The sequence below is a fragment of the Eptesicus fuscus genome, chromosome 5 (genome assembly GCF_027574615.1).
Source record: "Eptesicus fuscus isolate TK198812 chromosome 5, DD_ASM_mEF_20220401, whole genome shotgun sequence".
NCBI classification, from domain to species: Eukaryota; Metazoa; Chordata; class Mammalia; order Chiroptera; family Vespertilionidae; genus Eptesicus; species Eptesicus fuscus.
The window spans coordinates 87,786,097-87,813,955 of NC_072477.1; the positions used below are offsets into that span (position 1 = coordinate 87,786,097).

The 27,859-nt window shown below is 40.2% G+C and overlaps 1 protein-coding gene across 3 annotated transcripts; it reads right to left on the bottom strand.

Annotated features, from left to right (window-relative positions):
- Window positions 1-2,325: 2,325 nt before the first annotated feature.
- Window positions 2,326-27,809, bottom strand: EAPP (E2F associated phosphoprotein). 3 transcript variants are annotated; one of them, XM_054716527.1, is made up of 6 exons: window positions 27,647-27,809; window positions 22,328-22,506; window positions 20,296-20,391; window positions 18,559-18,676; window positions 10,165-10,278; window positions 2,326-2,879 (listed from the first exon to the last, which is right to left on the bottom strand). In XM_054716527.1, exons 1-6 carry the CDS (start codon window positions 27,649-27,651, stop codon window positions 2,603-2,605), a joined length of 789 nt encoding a protein of 262 aa, XP_054572502.1. In that variant the 5' UTR covers window positions 27,652-27,809; the 3' UTR covers window positions 2,326-2,602. The 3 variants fall into 3 exon arrangements, with proteins under 3 accessions (XP_054572502.1, XP_054572501.1, XP_054572503.1); XM_054716526.1 differs by lacking the exon at window positions 27,647-27,809 and adding an exon at window positions 27,327-27,500; XM_054716528.1 differs by lacking the exons at window positions 20,296-20,391; window positions 27,647-27,809 and adding an exon at window positions 27,327-27,500.
- Window positions 27,810-27,859: the final 50 nt, after the last annotated feature.

Genomic DNA, 27,859 nt, shown 5'->3' on the forward strand with positions numbered 1-27,859 from the left:
TCTTTATACATTGTGATTTCCTGCCTCATTTTTATTATTGAATCACCTTGAGTAGGGCCTCGACAATGTGCCTTTTTAATATCTGCTCCAAATGATCTTTATGTATAAGACCACTGAGAACCTCCCTCTGAAATGGAGATGAGGGTACGGTAGAGGGGTGGGAACTAGGAACAAAGTAGATTTGCAATGACAGAAAGAAATCTTGCAAAGCTACACCATGGCAAACACAAGGTTAAGATAAATAAACTGTAGTGCTATTCTGTAATATACCATGTGGCAATATGTTGAAACATTTAAAAGTATATATAATGTGCCCTGGCCGGATAGCTCAGTTGGTAAGATACACCAAGGTTGTGGGCTCAATTCCTGGTCAAGGCACCACAAGAATCAACCAATAAATGTGTAAATAAGTGGAACAACAAATCAATCTTTCTCTCTCTCTCAAATCAATTTAAAAATAAAAATAAAGTATATATAATGCTTCTAATCAGACATTAGCATATTTTTCTTTATCATTTTTCTGCCTCCACCCAATTCATACGAACACTTCACCATCACTGGTTCCAGCTCTCCTAACATGTAGCTTTTAGAAAGCACAGAAGGCAAGGCATTGAGAGACATGTTTTCCTTCTGGAAGTGGAGCATTCTCTGAGGCAGTATGCAGAGGTCCCCGTCAAGCTCTGTTGAACCCTGACCTCTGCAGGGAACCACCGCCCTAACCCAATTTTTTCATTTTATAGATGAGAAAACACAGACTCCAAGGAACAGGCTTGCCCAAGATTACCATGATAGAGCCCAAATTAAAGCATATTTCCTGATTTCTTTTCACTCTATCACATATATATTACTAGTAGATTAACAAGAGGACCCTGAGTTTCCTAATGTTGTTTTTAGAAACAGTTCAATCATATCACTCTTTTAAAAAGTTAAAATGGCCCAGCTGGTGTGGTTCGGTGGTTGAGTGCTGACCTATGAACCAGGAGTCACGGTTCTATTCCTGCCCAGGGCACATGCCCAGGTTGCAGGCTCAGTCCCCAGTAGGGGATGTGCAGGAGGCAGCGGATCAATGATTCTCATCATTGATGGTTTTTTTGGTTTGTTTTTTGTTTTGTTTTTAATATATTTTATTGATTTTTTACAGAGAGGAAAGGAGAGGGATAGAGAACTAGAAACATCGATGAGAGAGAAACATCGATCAGCTGCCTCCTGCACACCCCCCACTGGGATGTGCCCGCAACCAAGGTCACATGCCCTTGACCGGAATCAAACCCGGGACCCTTCAGTCCGAAGGCTGACGCTCTATCCACTGAGCCAAACCGGCTTCGGCTATCATTGATGTTTTTATCTCTCTCTCCCTCACCTCCTCTCTGAAGTCAATACAAAATTTAAAAAATTTTTTAAAAAGCTAAAATGTACAGTTGCCTACAATGTAATTTCCTCCCAGCTGCCACTAATGATTTTTATGTACTTCAGTGATTTTCAACCAGTATGCTGCAAGAATTTTTAAAACGTGTAGTACCTACCTATTTAGTCAGGGGCACTGACCTCTTTTCCCTTACACCAGTGGTCGGCAAACTCATTAGTCAACAGAGCCAAATATCAACAGTACAACGATTGAAACTTCTTTTGAGAGCCAAATTTTTTAAACTTAAACTTCTTGTGGAAAAGTCACACTCAAGGGGCCAAAGAGCCACATGTGGCTCGCGAGCCGCAGTATGCCGACCACGGCCTTAGACTGTCAAATAAAAAAATTACAACAGCCAAAACAACAACAGCCATATGGGGTGAATGAATCAAAATTATACCTTTGGGTTTTTTTGGTCAGATCAGCAAAAAATACTTTTTGGTGTGCCACAGAATTTTAGTAATTAGATTATGTGTGCCATGAGATGAAAAATGTTGAAAATCACTGATGTACTTAATAACAAAAAGAAGAAAAACTTGGCTGCCAGCAACAGAAATTCTGGAATATACAGTAGTAAATACAAGGGGCAGCAAGAGGATTTTTAAATCTATGGCTAGAGGCTGAGGCTGCTCTTCCTCACCACAAATTTCTATTTCCCTATGCTAATTCATTAAGTTTAAAATACTAGTAAGTACAATCCTTTTAAGGAAAGGCCTACATTAATGCCTCAGAGCAGCCAGCAATACTAACTCCATGTCATTGTAACAGTTGCTAAATACTGTCACTCCACCCTGTGGGGTAGAAGGGAAATAAAGATACTCTTAGCAAAACCAATACATACAGAAGTCAGGAAATAGTTTCCAGTTTAGTCACACCAAGGGTATGTCTAAAATAAAAAATAACACTCTAAAACAGATTACTTACAACTCCAGAACACTTTAATTCTAAAGAGCTTTAATAAATGAAAAGCCCCAAGTTTCCAAGGTCCATCAAAAAGGGAATGAATAATCAGTCTCAACAGAGCTGGGGGAAATTTTTTTAAAGAAGGGGGAAAGGTGAAGGTTGGTAACCATTTTCTTTCAAAAATAAAACACTGCTTCCACTCAGAATGTCACTTAATATAAATAGGCAGGAGGAAAATAACTGTCATATTTGCCTTATATACACTATTGGGCACTTAAATGCAAACTTAGCTATTTAGGAATGGCTTGCCAAAACATTGAAAAAGTGAAAGACTTCATCCTTGTCATAGACTGCCACCTCAGTGGAACATTCGGTGCACATGACTGGGTGGTAGATTTCTTCCACTTCTGTCTCTGCCTGCTTTGCAGCATCTTCATGGTTAGCCCGCATCTTCTTATGGCCTCGCTTTTTCTTCCTGTTCTCTGGGGTTTTATATCTTAGAACCTCCTCTTTGTTGACAGAACAATTCATCACAAACATTGCTCTATACTGAGTTTTGTATGATTCATGCCTAAGAGGGGAAAAAATGGAGAATGTATATTTATGTTTTATTTTAATAGTTATCCATTTAGGTAAAATATGACACCAAAAATTACTGAAATACCAACCAAAGTAAAAACATAAGAACAAAATGGGAAACTTACAGAAATGTTAACAGCTTTTTTAAGAATAGGAAGAAACTTGTTGATAGATAATGGTGCATAAGTAACTTTTACCTCAGAAAAAAAATTTGATTTGCTCTTCAAACTTAGGAAGGTAAGTTGTAGGAAACTTGAAAGGTAATATTTAAATAATCTTTGACTGTTTCTATTGTGACCTGAGACTCTGCCATCCTCTCATTACAAGTGGTGCCATTCTGGTCACCATTTCAGTAAAAGCTAGTTTTAAAAGCTTAAAGAGCCCTGGCTCATGTTGCTTAAGTTAGACAGCCCACACACTAAAGGGCAGCGGGTTCAATTCTGCACACCACCAACAGCATGTACTTGGGTTGCAGGTTCCATCCCGACCCAGGTCAGGACAAGTGCATGAAGCAACCAATCAATGTGTCTCTCTCACATTGATGCTTCTCTTTCTGCCTCTTTCTCTCTCTCTCTCTCTAAAATCAATAAACATATCCTCAGGTGAGGATTAAAAAAAAGGATAATGCTTCCTTTGTTCCCTCAAATACTTAATATTTTCCTACTTCTTTCCCCACTTAATAAGTTGCTTTACTTTTCTTCCCTTTAAACCTCATGTAACAGAAATATCTATCTGGTTAAAAACAGTGAACTCCAGTTATGCCTTCATTAGTTCCAAATGTTAATCTCCGCTATCATCACCACCATTGGTAACTTAAGACTGTGCAAGCTGGTGCTTCTCCAAGTAAGATTATAAAAATTTCATTTACACTCCACTGTATTGGAATCCTGTATTACTGTGGAACACAATTTTTACCAAGGAAAAATTCTGTTAGATTATAAAGCAACTTCTTTTGAGTATAGAAACCCTGTAACATGGTTTAATTTGAAAGAACAACTTAAGTACAAAGACATTTTACTTTTTCTTCATTTCATAAACATATTCTAGGTGTCAATTTATATACAAAAAGCTTAAGGGTTCACATGGAAAGTACATAAATTAATTGTTGCAGATCAGAAACTTCCAGGTAGTGAATAAGAATAACTTGCATCTAGTTCCTCGTTAGTTCCTAGAGCAAATCCACCACTCCGGCATCACTTAGTTTCAGTTAACTCGATTCAGAACACAGACTAAGCTAGGCATTTATAAGGCTACCAATAGAGGAAAAAAGGAAAGGAAAAGGTAGAGAGTATACAGTCAACCCTCCATGACTGCTAGTGTCGCATCCTCAGATTTAACCAATTGCAGATAGAAAACAGTATTTTCAACCTGCAGTTGGAAATCCATCAATGCCAAGGGCCAAAATGTATGCACTGTTCTATGCTATTTCATAGTATAAGGGACTTGAGCATCCATGGATTTTAGTATCCATTGGGATGGAAGGGATGGGAGCGTGTCCTGGAATCAATCTCCCTTCAACACCAAGGGATGACTATATTTGGATTAACAGAAGGGGGGGGGGGTAATAGACAAAACTTGATCATCTCAAATGATGCAGAAAAAGTTGATAAAATTCAACATGCTTTCATGATAAAAACACCCAATAAGCCCTGGCCAATTTGGCTCAGTTGTTAGAGCGTTGGCCCGTAGACCAAAGGGTCGAGGATTCAATTCTCGGTCAAGGGCACATACCTTGGGTGTGGGTTCCGACCAGGTCAGGGCATGTGCAGGAGGCAACCAAACGATGTGTCTCTCTCACATCAATGTTGCTCTCTCTCTCCCCTCCCTTCCACTCTGTCTGAAAATCAATGGAAAAAATATCCTCGGATGAGGATTATAAAAAAATAAATAAAATACCCAATAAGCTAGGAATAGAAGAAAATCTCCTCAATAAAATAAATACCACATATGAAAAACCCATAGCTAGCATCATACTCACTGATGAAAGACTGAAAACTTTTCTTCTAAGATCAGAAAAAAGACAAAAATCCCTGCTTTCACCACTTCTATTCAACATAGTATTGGAAATTCTAATCAGAGCAATTTGGTATGAAAAATAAATAAAAGGTATACAAAGGAAGATGTAAAGTTATCTTTGTTCACAGAAGACATGATCTTATATGGAGAAAACTCTAGATTACACAGGAAAAAGCACAAGAAAATAAGTAAGCAGTGTTGTAGGGTACAAAATCAACATGCAAAAGTCTGCTGCATTTCTGCACACCAGCAATGAACAACCAAAAGGAAAGTATAACAGAGATTATCAGAGGCTGGGGCAGTGCGTGTGAAGAATGGGAAATTATTGTTTAATGGATACAGTTTCTGTTTGGAATGACAAAAAACTTCTGGAAATGGATAATGGTGATGGCTGCACAATATTGTGATTGTAGTTAATGTCACTGAATTGTACACTTAAAATTGGAAACAAGGTAAGAGTGTACACTATCACCACTCCTAACCGACATAATAGTGCAAGTCCAGGCCAGAACAGTCAGGCAAGTAAAAGAAATAAAAGGCATACAAGTAAGAAAGAAAGAAGTAGCGGGGGGGAAGGTCAATGGGGAAAAAAAGGAGATATATGTACTACTATATGTAATACTTTAAACAATAAAAAAATAAAAAATAAAAAAGAAAGAAGTAAAATTGTCTCTGTTTGCAGATGATTTAATCTTATATATATAAAACCCTAAAGACTCCATAAAAAAATTAGAATAAACAAATTCAGTCAAGTTGCAGGATACAAAATTAATATACAAAACTCTGTTGTGTTTCTATATACTAACAACTATCTGAAAAAGAAATTAAGAAAACAATCCTATTCACAATAGTAGCATCAAAAATAATAAAATACTTAGGAATAAATTTAACCAAGGAGGTGAAAGATCTATACACTGAAAATGATAAGACATTGATGAAAGAAATTGAAAATAAAACAAAAAACACACAAATAAATTGAAAGATATCCTGTGTTCAGAGACTGAAAGAATTAATATTGTTAAAATATCCATACTACCCAAAGCCATCTATATATTCAATGCAATCCCTATCAAAATTCCACTGGTGTTTTTCACAGTAATAGAAAAAAACCATCCTAAAATTTATATGGAACCACGGAAGACTCTGAATAGTCAAAGTCATCTTGAAAAAGAAGAATAAAGCTGGCCCTAGCCGGTTTGGCTCAGTGGATAGAGCGTTGGCCTGCAGACTGGAAGGTTCCGGGTTCGATTCTGGTCAATGGCACATGACTAGGTCGCAGGCTCAATCCCCAGGAGAGGGCATGCAGGAGGCAGCCAAACAATGATTCTCTCTCATCATTGATGTTTCTATCTCTCTCTCCTTCTCCCTTCCTCCCCGAAATCAATAAAAATATTTTTTTTTAAAAGAGCAAAGCTGGAAGCATCACACTTCCTGATTTCAAACTATAATACATGCCCTAACCGGTTTGGTTCAGTGGATAGAGCGTCGGTCTGAGGACTGAAGGGTCCCAGGTTCGATTCTGGTCAAGGGCATGTACCTTGATTGCGGACACATCCCCAGTAGGGAGTGTGCAGGAGGCAGCTGATCGATGTTTCTAACTCTCTATCCCTCTCCCTTCCTCTCTGTAAAAATCAATAAAATGTATTTAAAAAAAAAAAAACTATAATACAAAGCTAGAGTATAGGAATGGTATAAACAGTATGGGAATGGTATAAAAATAGACCCATAGATCAACAGAAGAGAATCAAGTGAGAGCCCAGAAATAAAGCCACAACATATAACCAATATTTGACAAGGAAGCCAAGAATATTCAATGTGGAAAAGATAAGTCTCTTCAATAAACAGTATTGGGAAAAGTGGATGTTCACATGCAAATGAATAAAACTGTACCCCTATTATACACCACTCACAAAATTAATTTTAAATGGATTAAAGACTTAAATATAAGGCCTGAAATTGTAAAACTCCTAGAAGAAAATGGGAAAAGCTCCTTGACCTTTGTCTTGGAAATGTTTTTTTAATGTAATAGCAAAAGCACAAGCAATAAAAGCGAAAATAAACAAACAGGGCTACATAAACCTAAAAAGCTTCTGCATAGCAAAGAAACAATCAACAAAATAAAAAGTAACCTACAAAATAGGAGAAAATATTTGCAAATCATATACTATCTGATAAGGGGTTATAGTAAAAACATACAAGTCAATAGTAAATAACAGCCCTAGCTGGTTTGGCTCAGTGGATAGAGCGTCGGCTTACAGACTAAAGGGTCCCGGGTTTGATTATGGTCAAGGGCATAAGCCCAGGTTGCGGGTTCGATCTCCAGTAGAGAGGGTGTAGGAGGCAGCCGATCAATGATTCTCTCTCATCATTCGTGTTTCTATCTCTCTCTCCCTCTCTGAAATCAATAAAAATAAATTTTTAAAAAAAGTAATGACACAAACAAGTCAATTTAAAAAATGAGCAAAGGACCTGAATAGACATTTATCCAAAGACATACAAATGGCTAACAGGAACATGAAAAGGTGTTAGATATCAAGAAAATGCAAATCAAAACTACAATGAAAGCCCTAGCTGGTTTGGCTCATTGGAGAGAGCATTAGCCTGCAGACTGAAGGGTCCTGGGTTCAATTCTGGTCAAGGGCACATGCCTGGGTTGCGAGCTAGATCCCCAGTAGGGGGCGTGCAGGAGGCAGCTGATTAATGATTCTCTCTCATCACTGATGTTTCTATTTCTCTCTCCCTCTCCCTTTCCTCTCTGTAATCAATAAAAATATATTTAACGCCCTTGTTGATTTGGCTCAGTGGATAGACCATTGGCCTATGGCAGTGATGGCGAACCTATGACACGTGTGTCAGCACTGACACACGTAGCCATTTCTGATGACACGCGGCCACTCAGGCGGCCGCATGCCAAGGATGAAACATTTGCTGCTCCTGAGGATGAAACATTTGCGAAATAATGTTTTTTCCTCAAAGTGACACACTACCCGAGTTATGCTCAGTTTTTTGGCGAAGTTTGACACACCAAGCTCAAAAGGTTGCCCATCACTGGCCTATGGACTGAAGGGTCTCAGGTTCAATTCTAGTCAAGAGCATGTACCTCGGTTGCAGTCTCCTCCCCGGCCCTGGTTGGGGCATGTGCGGGAGGCAATCAATCAATGTGACTCTCTCACATGGATGTTTCGCTCTGTCTCTCCCTCTCTCTTCCACTCTCTCTAAAAATCAATAGAAAAATATCCAGCCCTAACCGGTTTGGCTCAGTGGAAAGAGCGTCAGCCTGCAGACTGAAAGGTCCCAGGTTCGATTCTGGTCAAGGGCATGTGCCCAGGTTGTGGGCTCAAGCCCCAGTAGAGGTGTGCGGTGTGCAGGAGGCAGCCGATCAATGATTCTCTTTCATCAATGTTTCTAACTCTCTATACCTCGCCCTTCCTCTCTGTAAAAAATCAATAAAAACATTTTTTTTTAAATAAAAAAATATTTTTTAAAAAAGAAAAATATCCTTGGGTGAGGATTAAAACATAAATAAAGCCCTAGATGGTATGGCTCAGTGGATAGAGCATCGGCCTGCGGACCAAAGGGTCTTGTGTTCAATTCTGGTCAAGGGCATGTACTTGGATTGCAAGCTCCTCCCCAGGCCCTGGTCGAGGTGAGTGCTTCTCTCACATGGATGTTTCTCTCTGTCTTTCCCTCTCTCTTTCACTCTCCCTAAAAGTCAATGGAAACATATCAGTGGATACAGATTTAAAAAAATAAATTAGTAAGTAATAAAAATGTTTAAAATACATATATATATATACACACACACACACACACACACACACACAAATCCTTTTTTTTAATTATAACAAATAAATAAATAAAAAATATTAAAAAAGAGAATAAACCTCATTTTAAAATATATATTTTTAAAAACTACAATGAGATACACCTGTTAAAATGGCTATTATCAAAAAGACAAGAGTGAACAAAAGCGAACCCTTGCACTGTTGGTGGGAATGTGAACTGGTACAGCCTCTATGGAAAACAGTATGGAACTCCTCAAAAAATTAAAAATAGAACTACCATATGATCAGCAATCCCCCTTCTGGGTATATATATCTAAAGAAAATAAAATCTCTATCTCCAAGAAATATCTGTACCCCCACCACAGCCAGTTAGGTGATCATGTCAACATTAACAGTCATAAATCATGTTGATAAATTGTGCCCTTGATATAATAATATGATGAAAATGACACTTCACCTCTGTGGTCTTCCTACCAAAAACCTACTGCAGAATTACAGTAATCAAGACATAGAAACAACCAAAGTGCCCATCAACAGATGAATGATAAAGAAAAGTTGGTAAATACACACAATGAATATTATTCAGCCATTAAAAAAAGGAAACCCTGCCACTTGTGACAACACAGAGGAACCTTGAGGGCATTATGCTACGTGAAATAAGTCAGACAGAGAAAGATAAGTACTGTATGACCTCACTTATATGTAGAATCTAAAAAAACTGAAATCATAGAAAGAGAGAGCAGATTGATGGTTGATGGGGAAGGGTGGATAGGTGAAAATGTCAAAGGGTACAAATTTCCAGTTATAAGATGAACAGTTCCGGGGATGTAATGTACAGCATGATGACTATAGTCAACAATACTGTACTACATACTTGAGAGTAGCTAAGACAGTAGATCTTGAAAGTTCTCACCACAAAGAAAAAGAAAAGTGATGGATGTGTTAACTAACCTTATTGTATAATCATTTAACAATATACTTGTATATCAAATCATCATGTTATACACTTTAAACTTATATAATGCCTATTGTATCTCATAAGTCAATAAAACTGTGAAAAATTTTTAATTTTTTTTAAATGGTCTTGTTGACAATAAGTTAAATATTCCAATGAAGTACTCTTCAACAGCAAATTTTTTTAATGGTTAAAATAGTAAACTTTATGTTACATGTATTTTATCACAATAAAAAAAAGAGTGTATTGGAGAGATTATATAATTTCACAACATATACACAGTTTCACTGAATCCTTGTCAGTACTGGCAAGTGCTTCACTTTACACTACTTGTGACAGAACTGTGTATAAACAAAATTATTTATATAAAGATTAACCATGTAGCACCAAGGATATATGAGAACAGAACCTTATCAGAATTCCTGACTACCTCAAAAGTCTACTTCAGATTTTAAAAAAGACCCACGTTTTGTTTTTATTGTTTTGTGTGTATGTGTATATTGTTAGCCTTTATCTCTTACCTTTGACAATCAAGACACAGTGTGGTCATACAGGCAGGGCAATTCAAAACAGCATCACTATTTGGAACAGGCTGTTGTTGTTGGCGTGGCCTCTGTATTCCAAAACCATGGTATCTTGAACAGAAAAAGAAAGTAGGGGGAAGACATATTAAAACCAGAACTTGATTTCTAATGCTACTCTCAATAAAAGTAATCAGTAATCCTCAGAAAATTGGTTAATTCTAGGAATGGGGCATACAAGATGAACCTGGAGCATCTTGTAGTGCCAGAAAGTAAGGAAGTGCTAAGAAGAAAAAGAAAAACCTGCCCAGCTGGCTTGGCTCAGTGGTTGAGAGTCAACCTATGAACCAGAAGATCGTGGTTTGATTCCTAGTTAGGGCATATGCCTGGGTTTTGGGCTCGATCCCTAGTGTGGGGCATGCAGGAGGCAGCAGATCAATGAGTCTCATCATTGATGTTTCTATCCCTCTCTCCCTCTCCCTTCCTCTCTGAAATCAATAAAAATATATTTAAAAAAGAAAAACACAATGCAGTAGGTATGTCAGAGGGGCACAGGAGCCAACTGAAAGCACTCCCAATGGCCAAAACTAAAGCAATTAGATAAAAAATAAATAAACAAAGTAGTATTGGATTTTAACCCAAAGTATAAATTCTCCTGAGTCCATGCTGATGTAAATGATCCTATCTAATAAAAGAGTAATATGCAAATTGACCATCACACCATGACACAAGATGGCCACCCCCATGTGGTCAAAGATGGCTGCCCCCATGTAGACATAAGATGGCCACCACAAGATGGCCTACAGGGGAGGGCAGTTGTGGGAAATTAAGGGAAGTTATGGGTGACTAGGCCAGCAAGGGAGGACAGTTGGGGGGGACCTAGGCCTGCAGGGGAGGGGAGTTGGGGGAGACCAGGCCTGCAGGGGAGGGCAGTTGTGGGCGATCAGGCAAGCAGGGAGGGCAGTTGGGGGTGATCGGGCCAGCAGGGGAGGGCAGTTGGGGGGGACCAGGCCAGCAGGGGAGGACTGTTGGGGGGGACCAGGCCTGCAGGGGAGAGCAGTTGGGAGCCAGCAGTCCTGGATTGTGAGAGGGATGTCCGACCGCCCGTTTAGGCCCTGGGGACATCCCTCAAGGGGTCCTAGATTGGAGAGGGTGCAGGCTGGGCTGAAAGACACCCCCCCCCCCCCCATGCACAAATTTCGTGCACTGGGCCTCTAGTTGAATACATAAATGAGGAAGAATAGACAAATCTCCCATACAGAAGAATTACAAATAACTTATGAAGATACTCTCCCCTCATAACTCCCTACTCAAGTTTGGGCTGCACATAGTGACTTCCTTCCAAAAACCACAGTATGTAAAGAGGGGGAAAAGGGTTCCTTTATAGTAGAGAGAAACCTGAGAAACACTACCCAACCAAGATGATTAAAGTCAACATTAATAGTCATAAATCATGATGACAGTATGTGCCCTTGATATGTGATAAAAATGCTACTTTGCCTCTTTGGTCTTTTCCCAAAAACCTATATAATCCCTGTCTAATCATGAGAAAAACATGAAGCAAATTCCAATTAGAGAGGCTTCCTACAATACAGAATCATGCACCACATAACATTTTGGTCAATGACAGAACACATATACAATGGTGGTTCCATAAGATTATTAAGGAGCTGAAAAATTCCTATCACCTAGTGACATCATAGCCATGGTTATGTTGTAGTGCAACGTATTACTCAGCAACAAGTTATTGAGTGTTTGTGGTTATGCTGGTGTAAACAAACCCACCACATTGCCAGTAGTATAAAAGTATAGTGCATACAATTATGTACAGTACATAACACTTGATGATAATAAATAACTATGTTACAGGGCTATATGTTTACTATATATACTTTTATCATTATTTTGAGTGGACTCTTTCTACTTACAAAAATAAAAAATATGCTATAAAACAAATGTGCCTTATGCTGGCTGCAGCTTTATACATTTTATGTTTACCAAGTTTCTTTTTTTTTTTTTTTTTTACTTTTTTCATCAAATTTATTGGGGTGATATCTATAATAATAAAAGCATAATGTTAAATTAGACCGGATGAAGCCACGGGCTGAGAGGGAAGCCCGGGTCCCGGGTCCCGGGTGCCAGAGGGAAGCTGGTTCTGGCAGCCAGGGGAAGGAAGGCCTACTCTTGCATGAATTTTGTGCATCAGGCCTCTAGTTGGTTAATAAGATTATATAGGTTTCAAGTGTACATTTATATGATACATCAGCTGTATATTGCATTGTGTACCCACTACCCAAAGTCAAATCTTCTTTAACAATATATTTGACCACCTTTATTAACCCCACCCCGCTGGTAACCACCACACTGTTGTCTATGTCTGTGGGTTTTTGTCTTGTTTGTTCATTTGTTTCATGTTTACCATGTCTCTTGGTAGCATCCAGCTGGTCCCCAAAAACATGCCCCATTCATGTGTATGCAACATGGAGGTTCAATTTAACTGCAACAGGTTTCCAAATAAAGATCTCCAGCTGAAACCGGTTTGGCTCAATGGATAGAGCGACGGCCTGCAGACTCAAGGGTCCCAGGTTCGATTCTGGTCAAGGGCATGTACCTTGGTTGCGGGCACATCTCCAGTGGGGGGTGTGCAGGAGGCAGCTGATCAATGTTTCTCTCTCATCGATGTTTCTAACTCTCTATCCCTCTCTCTTCCTCCCTGTAAAAAATCAATAAAATATATTTTTAAAAAAAAAAAATCTCCAGAAGAAACTTGCCTTGGAACTCTACCCACTGGAGTCAACAATAAAGACTTGGTTAAGAAACCAACGAGTCAAATCAAGGAAGCAGCAGCAGCAGCAACAGCTATCACTAAAGCAACCAAGTCAGAGTCTTCTAGCCAAGAATGTGCCCACCGCACCCACAACAGCAACCAGTCCTTATTATTTTTCCCCTGTAGTTTCAGATTCCCATAGCTCCCTTCCACCTCAGCCCGTAGGCCCTTCCAATTTGGCATGGGACCCTGTCATCACCGAGAGTCCCACAAGTGATGTCCAAATGCAAGATCCTCAGTTGGAGAGGCTGGAACCCTCAGTTCCTGCTTTGTTCCCTGATACCTATACCATCGAGCAAATCCTGGAACTGTACAGCTTTCCTGATGATATCAGTATCTCACCCACAGGCCCCAGCTAGAAGAAAAGGGTTCTTAGCATCCTTGCTGATGCAGCTTTAGGTCTGCTGTTTAGGCAAACCTCATCCAGTATGACAAGCTGAGGCCATTCAGCCTACAGTCTCAGAAACAGCCTGGGATTCCAGAATCCCTCCAGGATAGTGAACTTTGGATTCCTCTGACCAAAGTACTAATAAATACCAGATTGTACAGAAAAACAATCTTCTTGTATCTTTGTACATGCTTCTCTTCTTTCCTTTGCTTGCTTCTTAATCCAGATTTCTGGGTTGGTATACCTGATTTCCGTGGAAATGTAAAAATGAGGTTTTTTCTGATATTTTGCTGCCTATGAATTCTTCTAAGATTTTTATGGTTTCCCATCTTACGTTTAAGTCCTTTATCCATTTTGAGTTTGTTTTTGTGTATGGTGTAATTTGGTGGTCTAGTTTCATATATACATATATATATGTGTGTGTGTGTGTGTGTGTGTGTGTGTACATACACACACACACACACACACACACACATGTCTAATTTTCCCATCACCATTTACTGAAGAGACTGTCTTGTCCATTGTATGCTCTTGCCTTCTTTGCAAAATATTAATTGAACATAATGGCTTGGGTTGATTTCTGGGTTCTCTGTTCTGTTCCATTGGTCTATATGTCTGTTCTTGGGCCAGTACCAGGCAGTTTTGAGAATAGTGGCTTTGTAATATAGCTTGATATCTGGTATTGTGATCCCTCCAACTTTGTTCTTCTTTCTTAGGATTGCTGTGGCTATTCGGGGTTTTTTTTGTTTTTTTTTATTCCATATAAATTTTTGGAGAGTTTGTTCTAGGTCTGTGAAATATGCCATTGGTATTTTAATAGGGATAGCATTGAATCTATAGATTGCTTTGGGCAGTATGGACATTTTAATGATGTTGATTCTAACAATCCATAAACACAGTAGGTTCTTCTATTTGTTTAATGTCTTATAGCTTTCTGAGTACAGGTCTTTTACCTTCTTAGTTAAGTTTATTCCTAGGTATCTTAATTTTTTGGTTGCAATGGTAAATGGGATTTTTTTTATTTTTTTATTTTTTTAGTTTCTCTTTCTGTGAGTTCATTATTGGTATATAAAAATGTTGTAGATTTCTGGGTGTTGATTTTCTATCCTGCTACATTGCCAAATTCATTTATTAAATCTAATAGTTTTTTGATAGAGTCATTAGGGTTTTTATGTACAATATCATGTCATCTGTGAATAATGACAGTTTTACTTCTTCTTTTCCAAGTTGGATGCCTTTTAGTTCTTCTTGTCTTATCGCTGTGGCTAGCACTTCCAATACTACATATCTCATAGCAATGGAAACTAAGGAGAAAATAAACAAATGGAACTACATCAAAATATAAAGCTTCTGCACAGCAAAAGAAACCATCAACAAAATAACAAGAAAGCCCACTGCATGGGAGAACATATTTGCCAATGTGACATCTGATAAGGGTTTAATCTCCAATATTTACAGGGAACTCATCATGCAACTTAACAAAAGGAAGATAAACAATCCAATCAAAAAATGAGCAAAGCACCTAAATAGTCACTTCTTGAAAGTGGACATACAGACAGCCAAGAGACATATGAAATAATGCTCAAAGTCACTAATCATCCAAGAGATGCAAATCAAAACGACAATGAGGTACCATCTCACACCTGTCAGAATGACTATCATCAACAAATCAACAAATGACAAGTGCTGGCGCAGATGTGGAGAAAAAGGAACCCTTATACACTGCTGGTGGGAATGCAGAATGGTGCAGCCACTGTGGATAACAGTATGGACTTCCCTCAAAAAATTAAAAATGGGCCCTGACTGGTTTGGCTCAGAGGATAGAGCGTCAGCCTGCAGACTGAAGGGTCCCAGGTTCGATTTTGGTCAAGGGCATGTACCTTGGTTGCAGGCACAGCCCCAGTAGGAGGTGTGCAGGAGGCAGCTGATCGATGTTTCTCTCTCAACAATGTTTCTAACTCTCTATCCCTCTCCCTTCCTCTCTGTAAAAAATCAATAAAATATATTTTTAAAAAAATTAAAAATGGAACTCCCATTTGACCCAGTAATCACACTTCTAGGAATATATCCCAAGAACTTAGAAACACCAATCAGAAAGAATTTATCCACCCCTCTGTTCATAGCATCACAATTTACAATATTTGAGGTTTGAAAACAGCCTAAGTGCTCATCAGCAGATGAGTGGATTAAAAAACTATGGTACATCTACACAATAGAATACTATGCTGCTGTAAAAAAAGAACTCTTACCATTCACAACAGCATGGATGGACCTGGAGAGCATTATGCTAAGCGAAATAAGCCAGTCAGAGAAGGATAAGTATCACATGATCTCACTTATTTGTGGACTATAATGAACAATGTAAACTGATGAACAAAAATTGATCCAGAGACACAGAAACATTGAACACACCATCAAATCTCAGAGGAAAGGCGGGGGGGGGGGGGGGGGGGTAGTAAGAGATCAATCAAAGGACTTGTATGCATACATCCTACCTAATAAAATGGTAATATGTAAATTACCATCACTCCGCTACGCCCACGATTGGGCCAGCTGGAGGCGCAGGGGGTGGGACTCGGGGTGGCCGTGGTAGCAGATTGGGCCAGCATCTGCGCCATGGCTGTGCTGCGGAACAGAAGGGGCCTCTGGGGCAGGGAGCTCACGTCCCACCGCGGACCATCAAAAGCATGGGAGCTGGGTGCCTGTCCGCTCCGGCACCAGGCCTTTCGGAAGCCTCTGCCGCGCCGGAGGCTTCCGAAAGGCCTGATGCACCAGCAGACAGGCACCCAGCTCCCCCACAATCGAAAATGAAAGCGTGTATGGGACCCTACACGTGCATGATTCAATCATGCACTGGGCCTCTAGTATAAACATAAACATAAATAATGGACACAGACAGTAGAGGGTGAGGGCATGTGCTGGGGGATGGGAGCGGCCAGGGAGAGGACAATGAGGAAAAAAAGGAGACATATGTAATACTTTCAACAATAAAGAATTTAAATTTAAAAAAAAATTATGCTGAGCCCTAGCCGGTTTGGCTCAGTGGATAGAGAGCATCAGCTATGGACTGAAGGGTCCCTGGTTCCATTCGGTCAAGGGCACATATCTTTTGTAAGGGAATGTTCAAAGTACTATCTTACAGTTATAATAACATTTAGCCACTAAAAAGATTGAAGTGGATAAATGCTCACCTACTATCACTCCACTACCAGTACCACCACCTTCTCTTTCACTATTTAAAGCAAATATTTATATGGCATTTGATTTGAGTTAGGCAATGTTCTAAGGACTTCCAGTATATTAACTTATTTAATCTACTAGAGGCCGGTTACACAAAATATGTGTGTGAGGGGAGGGTGTCCCTCAGCCCGGCCTGCGCCCTCAGGGGATGTTCAACTGCCAGGGATCAGGCCTAAACTGGCAGTCAAACATCCCTCTTGCAATCTGGGATGCTGTATGCACCAGTGACCATACTTTTCATACAGGTGCAAGGCATCTTGCTGTTGTATGGGCAGCTACATTTTTTTGCCCTGATTATAAAAGGTAGTACATAACATGATCCTTCTGAGGCAGTAGTACCATTTTCCCATCTTATGGGTGGAAAAACTGAAGCAGAGAGAAGTTAAGTAATTGGCTTTGTCACAGTTAAAAGTGTCAGAATCAGGGCTAACCACAAAAGGTGTAATAGCCTTACCAGGTTTTAATTTTTAAATCTAAGAAACTGTTCCCAATATATAGGGTAGGTCCCTAGGCCTAGCTGGCGATCAGGGCCATCTGTGGGGCGACCAGCAGGCGGGGCGATCCAGGGCCCCCGCGGCTGGCACCTGCCTTGGCTGGCGGCTGGGCGCTGCCCGCTTGCCGGCCCCACCCCACCACCACCAGTCTCCTCCCTCTCTGGGGGGGCAAATACTCAATGCAGGAGCTGCCCCGGGTTGGGGGCAGCTCCTGCTTTGAGCGTCTGCCCCCTGGTGGTCAGTGCACATCATAGCAACCAGTTGTTCTGCTGTTCAGTCGATTTGCATATTAGGGTTTTATTATATAGGCTAGGCTATCTCTGAAAGAATATGCAAGAACCTGGTCATTGTGGTTTCTCTGGAAAGGGAGTCTAGGACAACTAGAGTCTGGCTTAAGGACTTAGTTTTTACTGTATCCTTTTATATTGCTTTGAAATTAACATATACATTGTATTAACTTTATTATTAAAAAATGAATAAAGACCCACACTACATCAAAATATATCTGGATTTGAAAAATATAAATTCCTGGACCCCACCTTACTGAAATCAAAACTTCCTAGACTACAACTCAAGGGTTTGCATTTCATTCTCCCTAGGTAACTCTGAGGCACAGCCAGGTTAAGGAAGCACTGTGTAATAGTGACAAGTTACCTAGTTTTTATTTTATGACATATCAGCCTTTATAAAATCAAATTTGAATATGAAGTTTCCTCCTGAAATGATGAAAATGGTTGGAAATTAAATAGAAATGTGAATATACTCAATGTCACTTTAATGTGAATATATTAAATGTCAGTGTATTTTTAAATGGTTAGTTTTGTTATGTGAGTTTTACTTTAATTATTAAAAATCCAATTATAAACAGTTAAAACAGTTCAGATACAAACATAACATCCACTCTTCATCCACATAAACACTTAATTTCCAATAGATTTAAATTGTATCTATTTTTTTTTCATTTTTGGTTCATATATACACACACACACACATATATATTTTATTGATTTGAGAAGAAGGGAGAGGGAGAGAGAGATAGAAACATCAACGATGAGAGAGAATCACTGATCAGCTGCCTCCTGCACGCCTCCCACTGGGGATCGAGCCCACAACCCAGGCATATGCCCCTGACCAGAATCAAACCTGCGTGTGACCCTTCAGTCCGCAGGCCAATGCTCTATCCACCGAGCCAAGCCAGCCAGGGCCATTTCTGGTTCTTGAGTGGAGAAACTGACTACAACAGTTGGAATTCAAAAGTTTTTTTAAAAATCAACTTTCTGACTAAAATTTACTTTATTTTCAAAATCAAGTATTCAGCAGTTTGTTCTCAAACTTCTTTATGTACATCTATATAAGCATACACATACATTCAAAATGTGAATGTAGTGAGATTATCTTTTAATCATGTTCTCTAAAGATTCTAAATATTAAATTTCAGTTCTTACCCTCTTCTCCGTGCATCAACCCAGGCCTGATCTCTGTTATCTTTTTCAGGATCATATAGTAACTCATCATTGGTTAGAATCCTGTGTCGTTTCTTCTTTTTTCTCTTGGTCACCTGTGCTAATATTAAAAATGTTAAGGATATGGCTAAGTATCATGTCTAAAATTCACACCTTTTTTTTAATCCTCACCTGAGGATATTTTTTCCATTGATTTCTAGAGAGTGGAATGGAGAAGGAAAGGGAGAGGGAGGGAGAGGAAAGGGGAGGGGGAGGGAAGGGAAGGGGAGGGGAGGAGGGAAGGAGGGGAAGAGGGGGAGGGGGAGGAGAGAGGAAGGGGAAGGGGAAGGGGAGGGGAGGGGTAGGGGGAGAAACATCTTTGTGAGAGACACATCAATTGACAGCTTCTTGCATGCACCCCTACCGGGACTGGGGAACCTGCAATGGAGGTATTGCCCTTGACTGGGAATCGAACCAAGACCTTTCAGTCCTCAGGCTGACACTCACCACAAGCAAAACCGACCAGGGTTAAAGTTCATAACTTTTTAATACAGAATGAAGAATCCCATTTCCTAAGCTACATATTTTTCCTATTTAGATTTTCCTTTTAAAAAATTTTAACTATTCCTCCAAGTACAGTTCTTGCCCAATTAACAAGTCATTAAAAAGATGACAGAGGAGGCAAAACTGTTTTTTCACTGAAAACTGGTATCTCAAACTGGTATTTAAATAATGAAAATTCTCAGTCCAAAAAGGCTACTCAAAGCAAGGCAAGAATAGAAAATATTTTGACATCTAAATTCTCTACAAGTTCCCATATATAAAATGCTACTGAAATCATAAAAAAAATTTTCAAGTGAATGGTAAAAAATATGGTCATCTACATACACTAGACTTTTAAAATGTACTTGAGCACATCAATATTTAATAATATATAAAATTATTTCTTTACCAAATAAATTTATTATTTGTGTATTCCAGTGTAATTACTGATATAGTACATTAGTTTTGGGTCTTGTCAATATGTTCATCTTCACTCAAATTTTATACAAAACCAATTCCAAAAAATAGAGGCTGATTTTTAAAAAATAACAAGCCCTAGCTGGTTTGGCTCAGTGGATAGAGCATTGGCCTGCGGACTGAAAGGTTCCGGTCAAGGGCACAGGCCCTGGTTGTGGGCTTGATCCCCAGTGTGGGGTGTGCAGGAGGCAGCCAATCAATGATTCTCTTTCATCATTGATGTCTCTCTCTCTCCCTTTCCCTTCTTCTCTGAAAGCAATAAAATTATTATTTTTTTTTTAAATCGAGTTAGGGAGAATTCTGCAAGTGAGGTAAAAAAATATAGAAACTATTTGCAAGTGTGAAAACAAATGTTGCTGTACTAGGGAACGTGAAAGAAGAGGGGGCGCTAAGAGCCCAGAGTTGAAACATACTCTCCCTTTCCCGAGCTGTGCCTATGCAGTGCCAGTGTTGGCCCTCATATGCATGCATTCCCACCTGTTCTTTTTTTCTCTTGTGGTAAAATTGGAAACAAGGTTATATATATTTCAAGGTGTACAACGTTACAGTTCAATATTTGTACCACATCTGTTCTTATTCATCGATCCTGCTTTTGTTTTCACATCAGCAGCCTGCGATTTCTTTGAAAAAAATCAAACACAGGGAAATCCTAATACAAAATAATTCCTAAACTTTTCTTCATAAAATATAACTGCTAAACCTGGTAAACATTTTACTTACCTGTTTTGTCTTCATCCTCAGAATCAGAATCAAAATATATATCATCATAGTACTTTGTGGAAGCTGTTCCAACTCTCCCATTTCCTGAAGAAGACCCTGTTCAAACCATAAGGGAAGTTTACAGACTAAATCTTACATAATTGACAAGAAAAAATCTCCATCTATTCTCCCATCACTTCAAAGTAATATCAACTCATTCCCAATCTCATTTGGATGGAAAAATATTTTCATATCAATGACTTACTAGATTGATGCCCCATGCATTAGAGAGCTGCCCCTCCTGATTAAATGTTCCAGATCATGGGATTATTTTTTTCTCTCCCTTCCCACAAATCTAATTAAATAGCCTATTTTCAGGTTGCCAGCATACATATCTCTACCTTTCAGCCATGCAATATACTGTGGAGAACAGGGAAAAAACATCTTGTTTTAAAGGAACTTCAGGGGAGAGTAAGAGCTCTACAAAGAGGCAGGGGAATGACTCAAGGACTCATCTGTGCCTAGTGCTATGACATTACCTATACTTATGTCATCATATGCCTACATCCTAATTCTTCCTCTTAAAATCTGCTTTTGCTTTTATTATTATCATATACACTTTCTTAACAATTAATACATAGCATATCAACATGGAAACCAATGCTGAGGAGTCCTACTATCACAAATCAGTATTTGAATCAGATACAGTTTACATATGAAAACAAAGTGTTTCATCCTATATAATAAAAGGCTAATATGCAAATCAACCAAACAGCAGAACAACCAGTCACTATGACACACACTGACCACCAGGGGGCAGATGCTCAATGCAGAAGCTGTCCCCTGGTGGTCAATGTGCTCCCACAGGGGGAGCGCCGCTCAGCCAGAAGCCAGACTCATGGCTGGCTAGCGCAGCAGTGGTGGTGGGAGCCTCTCCCGCCTCTGCAGCAGCGCTAAGGATGTCCAACTGATGGCTTAGGCCCGCTCCCTATGAGGGCATCCCCTGAGGGCTCCCAGACTGCAAGAGGGTGCAGTATGGGCTGAGGGACACCCCCCCCCCCGCATCCGAGTGCATGAATTTCGTGCACCGGGCCTCTAGTTACTTAATAAGATAGGAATTTGTGCTGACACATCATTCAACCTGCCATATCAGTGCTATATAACCCTAAATATGCTTCTATAAACCTGCTTATTTTTTTTCTCCTGGGGTAAAAATTACAAGAAGAAATCATGCAAATAAACAGTATTAAATAATCTCTGTCCGATAACACAGAAAACTTCTTTACTAGTCATCAAAGAAAACTATGCCCAGGTTGCTGAACACTTTATTCATTCACTCAATAAATATTTACTGAGTTGCCATGGTCCATGTAGCTCAGCGGGCTGGGCATCATCCCAGGCACCAAGAGGTTGCTGGTTAGATTCCCAGTCAGGGTGCATGCATTGGTTTTGGGCTCAATCCCGGGTAGGGGGCATGCAGGAGGCAGCCAATCAATGTTTCCCTCTCACATTGATGTTTCTTTCTCTCTTTCTCTCTCTCTCTTCTCTCTCTCTCCTCCTCCCCCCCCCCCCCCCTCTCTCTCCCTTCCTCACTCTCTTAAAAATATATATATCAAGCCCTAGCTGGTTTGCCTCAGTGGATAGAGCATCAGCCTGTAGACTGAAGGGTCCCGGGTTCAATTCCAGTCAAGGGCACATGCCCAGGTTTGCAGGCTTGATCCCCAGTAGAGGGTATGCAGGAGGCAGCCAATCAATGATTCTCTCTAATCATTGATGTTTCTATCGCTCTCCCTCTCCCTTTCTCTCTGAAATCAATAAAAATATATTATTTTTTAAAAATCAATAAGAATTTTTTTTAAAAGTTCAGCTTATCCATTTATATATATGTTCCATATATATATATATATATATATATATATATATGGTATTTATTTATTTACTTACTTACTGAGTACCTACTGAAGGTTCTGGGGACACAAAAGAGCACAAACAAGGTTCTTGCCCATACGGAGCTTGGAAAAATATCTTTATTGAAATCTAACTAAAAGTGTACCTGTTTCCAGGGAGGATAATTTGACCTCCATTGTTTTTATGGTGGAATTTAATTCAGCTTCCATTTCTTTTTCAAATTCATCTTCACTAGATTCACTTTCTCCAGTAAGACATTCTCTGATGAGTTTTCGTTTTTGGTCAGGAGTTCCATGTAAAAGCACATCCACTTCATCTTCAGAACTAATATAAATTTAAATCATAAAAAATATAAATATTAAAGAATTAAAATAACTTACAACTCCCACCACCTCACTGCCCAACAAGTTTAAGTTTATAAGGTTGCATTTGATTTATCTGGCATATTACATAGAGCTTTTTTCACTTAATAGATCAACCATTTTTGCATCTTTACAAGTATATTTTTTAATGTTAACATAACACTTCCTCTTGTAAAAGTTGTACATTTATTTCTAGCTCTTTGCTATTAAACACTAGAATGAACATCTTTGTATATATAACTTTATTTCCTTAGGATGAATGTCTAGAGTTAGATACTGCCGGAAGCCAATTCCAGCATGTAGGCAGGGCTGAGTCATCTGGGATGGCTGAAAGGTATTTCCCCAAACCTGAAAAGGATGATTGCTTGCTGCCAGACAGCTCAGGGCATCTTAATCTACATGTTATTGCCTCCTACTGGCCAAACACCTGAACAGCCGAAGGCAATTCCCCAATCTGACAATGGATTTGTGTACAAACCCTGGCCTTTGATGTGAATATCTCCGCCTTGCCTTAGGACAAATTGTGTTAATAAAAAGCAAGGGGTACTGAGACAAGGAGAACTTAGTTCCTTTAGCTAAGTCTTCTCTGACTCTCCCCAATATACCTTTCAAAATTATGTTTCATCTCTGGACTCTTATTTAATTTACACACAGCCCCTTCTCCAGATTTCTGAACCCTTCTAGATGCTGGAACAAGACCACCGGCGAGATACAAACATCTTTCTGACTTCTTTGATTATCACACTGCTTTCCAAAGGATTGCATCAATTCTAATTTTATCAGCAATGAAAAATTTACTCCACAGTTTTTTAAAACTCAGGACATTTAAATTAAACCTAAAATGCCCATCCAATGTGGCTCAGTGGTTGAGTCAACCTAGGAATCAGGGGGTCACATTTCAATTCCCAGTCAGGCCACATGCACGGGTTTCCAGGCTGGTCCCCAGTAGGGAGCGTGCAGGAAGCAGCCGATCAAGTATTCTCTCTTATCATTGATATTTCTATCTGTCTCTCCCTCTCCCTTCCTCTCTGAAATCAGTAAAAATATATTTTAAATTAATCCTAAAATATGTAATATATCTCTAATATCCACATAAAATGTTAACCGACAATATTAAACATTACAATTTAAAAGGCACAGTGCTGCCCGGCTGGTGTGGCTCAGTGGTTGAGCGTCAACCTATGAGCCAGGAGGTCAGGGTTCAATTCCCAGTCAGGGCACATGCCTGGCTTGCGGGCTCGATCTCCAGTGTGGAGTGTGCAGAAGGCAGCCAATCAATGGTTATTCTCATCATTGATGTTTCTATCTCTCTCTCCCTTTCCTTTCCTCTCTGAAATCAATAAAAGTATATTTAAAAATAAAAAAATAAAAGGCACAGTGCTGCAGAGAACTATAAAGAGAGATAAAACTAAATTATATCCCAAGTTCTCCTGAGCAATTTCTGCCAATTTACTTGGCCTTCTGTGCCTGGGTTTCCCCAGCAATAGGAATGGGACAGAATTAAACCAGATTATCAGCAGAAATATCTGAAATGCACAAAACAGTTCTAATACAGTCAACAGTACATAAATAATGCTCAGTTACTCATGGTCTGATGAATACTTACAGACTATTCTTGGTTTTTGGTTTTCTATTTTTGTCTTCTAAACAATGCTTTTGAGCCTCTAGCAGAAAGTAAATCAGAAAAATCCAATTCACAACCATCAATTTTAAACCAAGATGTCAATATCTGACCCAAGATGTCGATGCTGCCAAGGCTGAGAAATCCTGATCTATTCTATATTTAAGTGTTTCCAAAGTGTGGGACATAGATTATTTTAATGAGTAGCAGAATAGATGATGGCCCATTAAAGAATACTAAAGCCATTGCTAGCGGGAATGTAAAATGGCACAACCACTATGGAAAACAGCGTGACAGTTTCTTATAAAACTAAACATACAATTACCATACAACTCAGCAACTGAACCCGTGGGCATTTATCCCAGAAAAGTGAAAATGTATATGCACACAAAAACCTATACATGGCCCTAGCCAGTTTGGATCAGTGGATAGAGCATTGGCCTGTGGACTGAAGGGTCCCTGGTTCGATTCCAGTCCAGGGCATGTACCTCAGGAGCCACCAACCATGGTCAGGGGCATGCAGGAGGCAACCAATCAATGTGTCTCTCTCATCAGTGTTCTCGCTGTCTCTCCCTCTCCCTTCCACTCTCTCTGAAAATCAATGGGGAAAATGTCCTCAGGTGAGGTTTAAAAAAAAACACACACCTATACATGAATGTTTATACCAGTTTTATTTACAATAGTCTAAACTTGAAAGATGTCCTTCAACAAGTGAATGGTTAAGTGAGGAATATTACTCAGCAATAAAAAAAAAGAAATGAACTATTAATACCTAAAAAAGTGTGGGTGAATCTCCAGAGAACTATGCTGAGTGAAAAAAAGCCAATCCCAAAAGGTTACATACGCAGATATTTTTTTGAAAAGGACAAAAGTATAGAAATGGAGGACAGACTAGCAGTTACCAGAGGTTAAGTGGGGCATGGGGAGTGGGAAGTGGGGAATATGAACGATCCTCATGCTGATGGAAATGTTCTGTAACTTGACTGTATTCATGTCAATATCTCAGCTGTGATATTGTACTAGTTTCGCAATATGTTAACATTGAGGGAAACTGAGTAAAGGGGACACAATCTCTCTGTATTATTTCTTACAACGACATGTGAATCTAGTTGTAAAAACAAAATGTTTAATTTAAAAAATTAAAACCCAAGGCAAGAGTGTTATTCTCTTTGCAAATTTTCTTCAATCTTTGTGATTATTTCAAAAGTCTCAGCATTTAGCACTGCTAGTCAAGGCAATACGTCATGGGCCCTGCATATTCTTGAGTATGCCAAGAATGCAAGGTTCGCCGAAACCGGTTTGGCTCAATGGACAGAGCGTCGGTCTGCGGACTGAAAGGTCCCAGGTTCGATCCGGTCAAGGGCATGTACATTGGCTGCGGGCACATCCCTGGTAGGGGGTGTGCAGGGGCAGCTGGTCAATGATTCTCTCTCATCGATGTTTCTAGCTCTATCCCTCTCCCTTCCTCTCTGTAAAAAAAAAAAATAAAATATATTAAAAAAAAAAAAAAAAGAATGCAAGGTTCACAAAACTCTTTACCTAGGCCATTTTCAGGGTTGTTTGCAGTAAGAAAAAAAAAAAAAAAACTTGATGGATGAGGTGATGTCCCTTCCCAGGACAAAGAGCAGGCTTATTTGCTGCCTGCTGTAAAAGAGGTAGATTCCAAGCTCAAGTGGTCCTCAGCCAGGATACCAATCCACTGAATGTGCATCCATCTTGGTCTCGTTGCATAACCTCTGTAGAGGTTAGGAAGAGCAACCAATACCAACATAATGCTCATGCTGCCTGCTATGCTGTGCGTTTTCTGTCACCCAGGAGTCTCAGATCCTCTGCCAGCTTCCAGGAAACAGTGACAGGCTATAAAATATTATCTTATAAAGAGGAGTAAAATCAAATCCTGACAGATACCTCTTACCTCTCTAACACAATCTCCCCTTTTTAAAACAAGCACTGGATTCAGAGCCTCAAGCAGGCAATATTGCCTTAAAGCACTGTTTTGTTTTCATAGTATTTCTTTTTTTCACTACTTTACAATTAACAACTGTCAGGATTATAAGCTTTCTTTAAGATATTTAACTACAAAAGTGTAAAGTGACTTAAAGAAAAGTGTTAAATAAGTAACACAAGTGAATATGGAGATGGTAACGGCAGAATAACTCAAGTCCAGAAACACTCCTCTATTCCAATCAAACTGAATTACTAATTGAAGCCTATCTATACCTCCTTTCACAGACCTGACCCTTGTAAACTCTCTTTCACAGGGAATCCTGGAATCCATCCTCATTCCCCACAACAGAAACCTTCACAACAGCCTGACCTCCCATGCCTAGGGCCCCTCCCCAGGATAATGGAAGGAAACACTGCGATTCAAAGTAGGACAGTTTTACAGAAAGCTCAATCCGACAAAATGTCTTAAAGTTATAAGTAGGATCTGCTGACAGCTCTAAAATGGCTTAAATTTGCCTGGAAATCTATTGCCAACAAAACTGCAAGTTTCCCTCAGGTAGGATTATGTCCTTCCTTTTGGAAATTCCCACGAAAACTTCGTCGGTGCCTAGCTAAGACCGTTTTCTACAATGCTCTTCAGAGATACATGCTTATTTCCAACATACATACCTTCCAAGGTATGTATATTATTTCCCCTCCTATGCTGTAAACCTGTAAAAGGTAAAAACCTTATGCCTGATCTCTGTAGCCCAGAGCAAGCACATTAACAGGTGCTCAAAAAAAGCCTGTTAAATATCCTCTTATTTCTGTTTATGGCGTATTGGTCTTCCAGCTGTTCACGTTACATTAAGTGACACGAGCCTTACAACATACTTACTATATAGTTATTATAGTTCCTTTTTACAGATGAGAAACCGAGGAGAAGCGACTTGCCTTGGGTCACACTGCTAGTCAGCTGCAGAGGCAGGATTCGATCACCCGGCTTTTGAAGACTTACGCGCGATTCCAGAATAGCCCCATTCCCCGCGTCGGTTCGGCCCCGCCTCCCCCGGGGCTGCAAGACCTCACCAGAACCCCCCACAGGCGACAGCGGGGCGCGACAGGGGCCCGAGCCGCTGGGCCGAGGGTCCGCACAGGCCGGCCGGCGCAGCGCAGGGAGGAGGCTACGGCCGGGCCGCAGCGAGGCCCTGGGCCGGGGCGGAGCAGGGGCCCACCTGCTCAAAGCCGGCTCCTCATCGCTGGGCTCTTCAACCGCGTAGGAGTCATAGTCATCCTGGAGCCGGTTCATGTCGGCCTCCGCACTCCAACACCGTCCGCGGACGGCCGCAGAGTACGTTCCGTCTGGAGCCCCTTCACTAAGGCGTTGCGGACTCCACTTCCGCCCGCACTTCCGCTCCGCCCCCCCCCCCGCGCCTGCGCAGATTGCCCCAGCGGCGGGGAGAAGGGGTGTATCCGGTCACTGCCGGCCGCCGCTTCTGCTTACCTGGAAGCAGCTACCTCATCACCGGATATAATAATCCTCGTCCTGCCGTACCTCATTTCGTGACGTGAAAAGCAGAAATCTAGATGCAGAGGGACATGCAGCCTGTAGGTACTCAGACACTGGCAACCGACGTTCCTCCAACCTCCTCGCCTCAAGCCGTTCTACCTCCTTTTCGCTGCGCCGCCGCCTCGCCTTCAGCATTCCCTCCTCACTCTGACAGCGGCCCTGACTTCCTACGGAAAAGTTGTTAGGCGGTCACCAGTT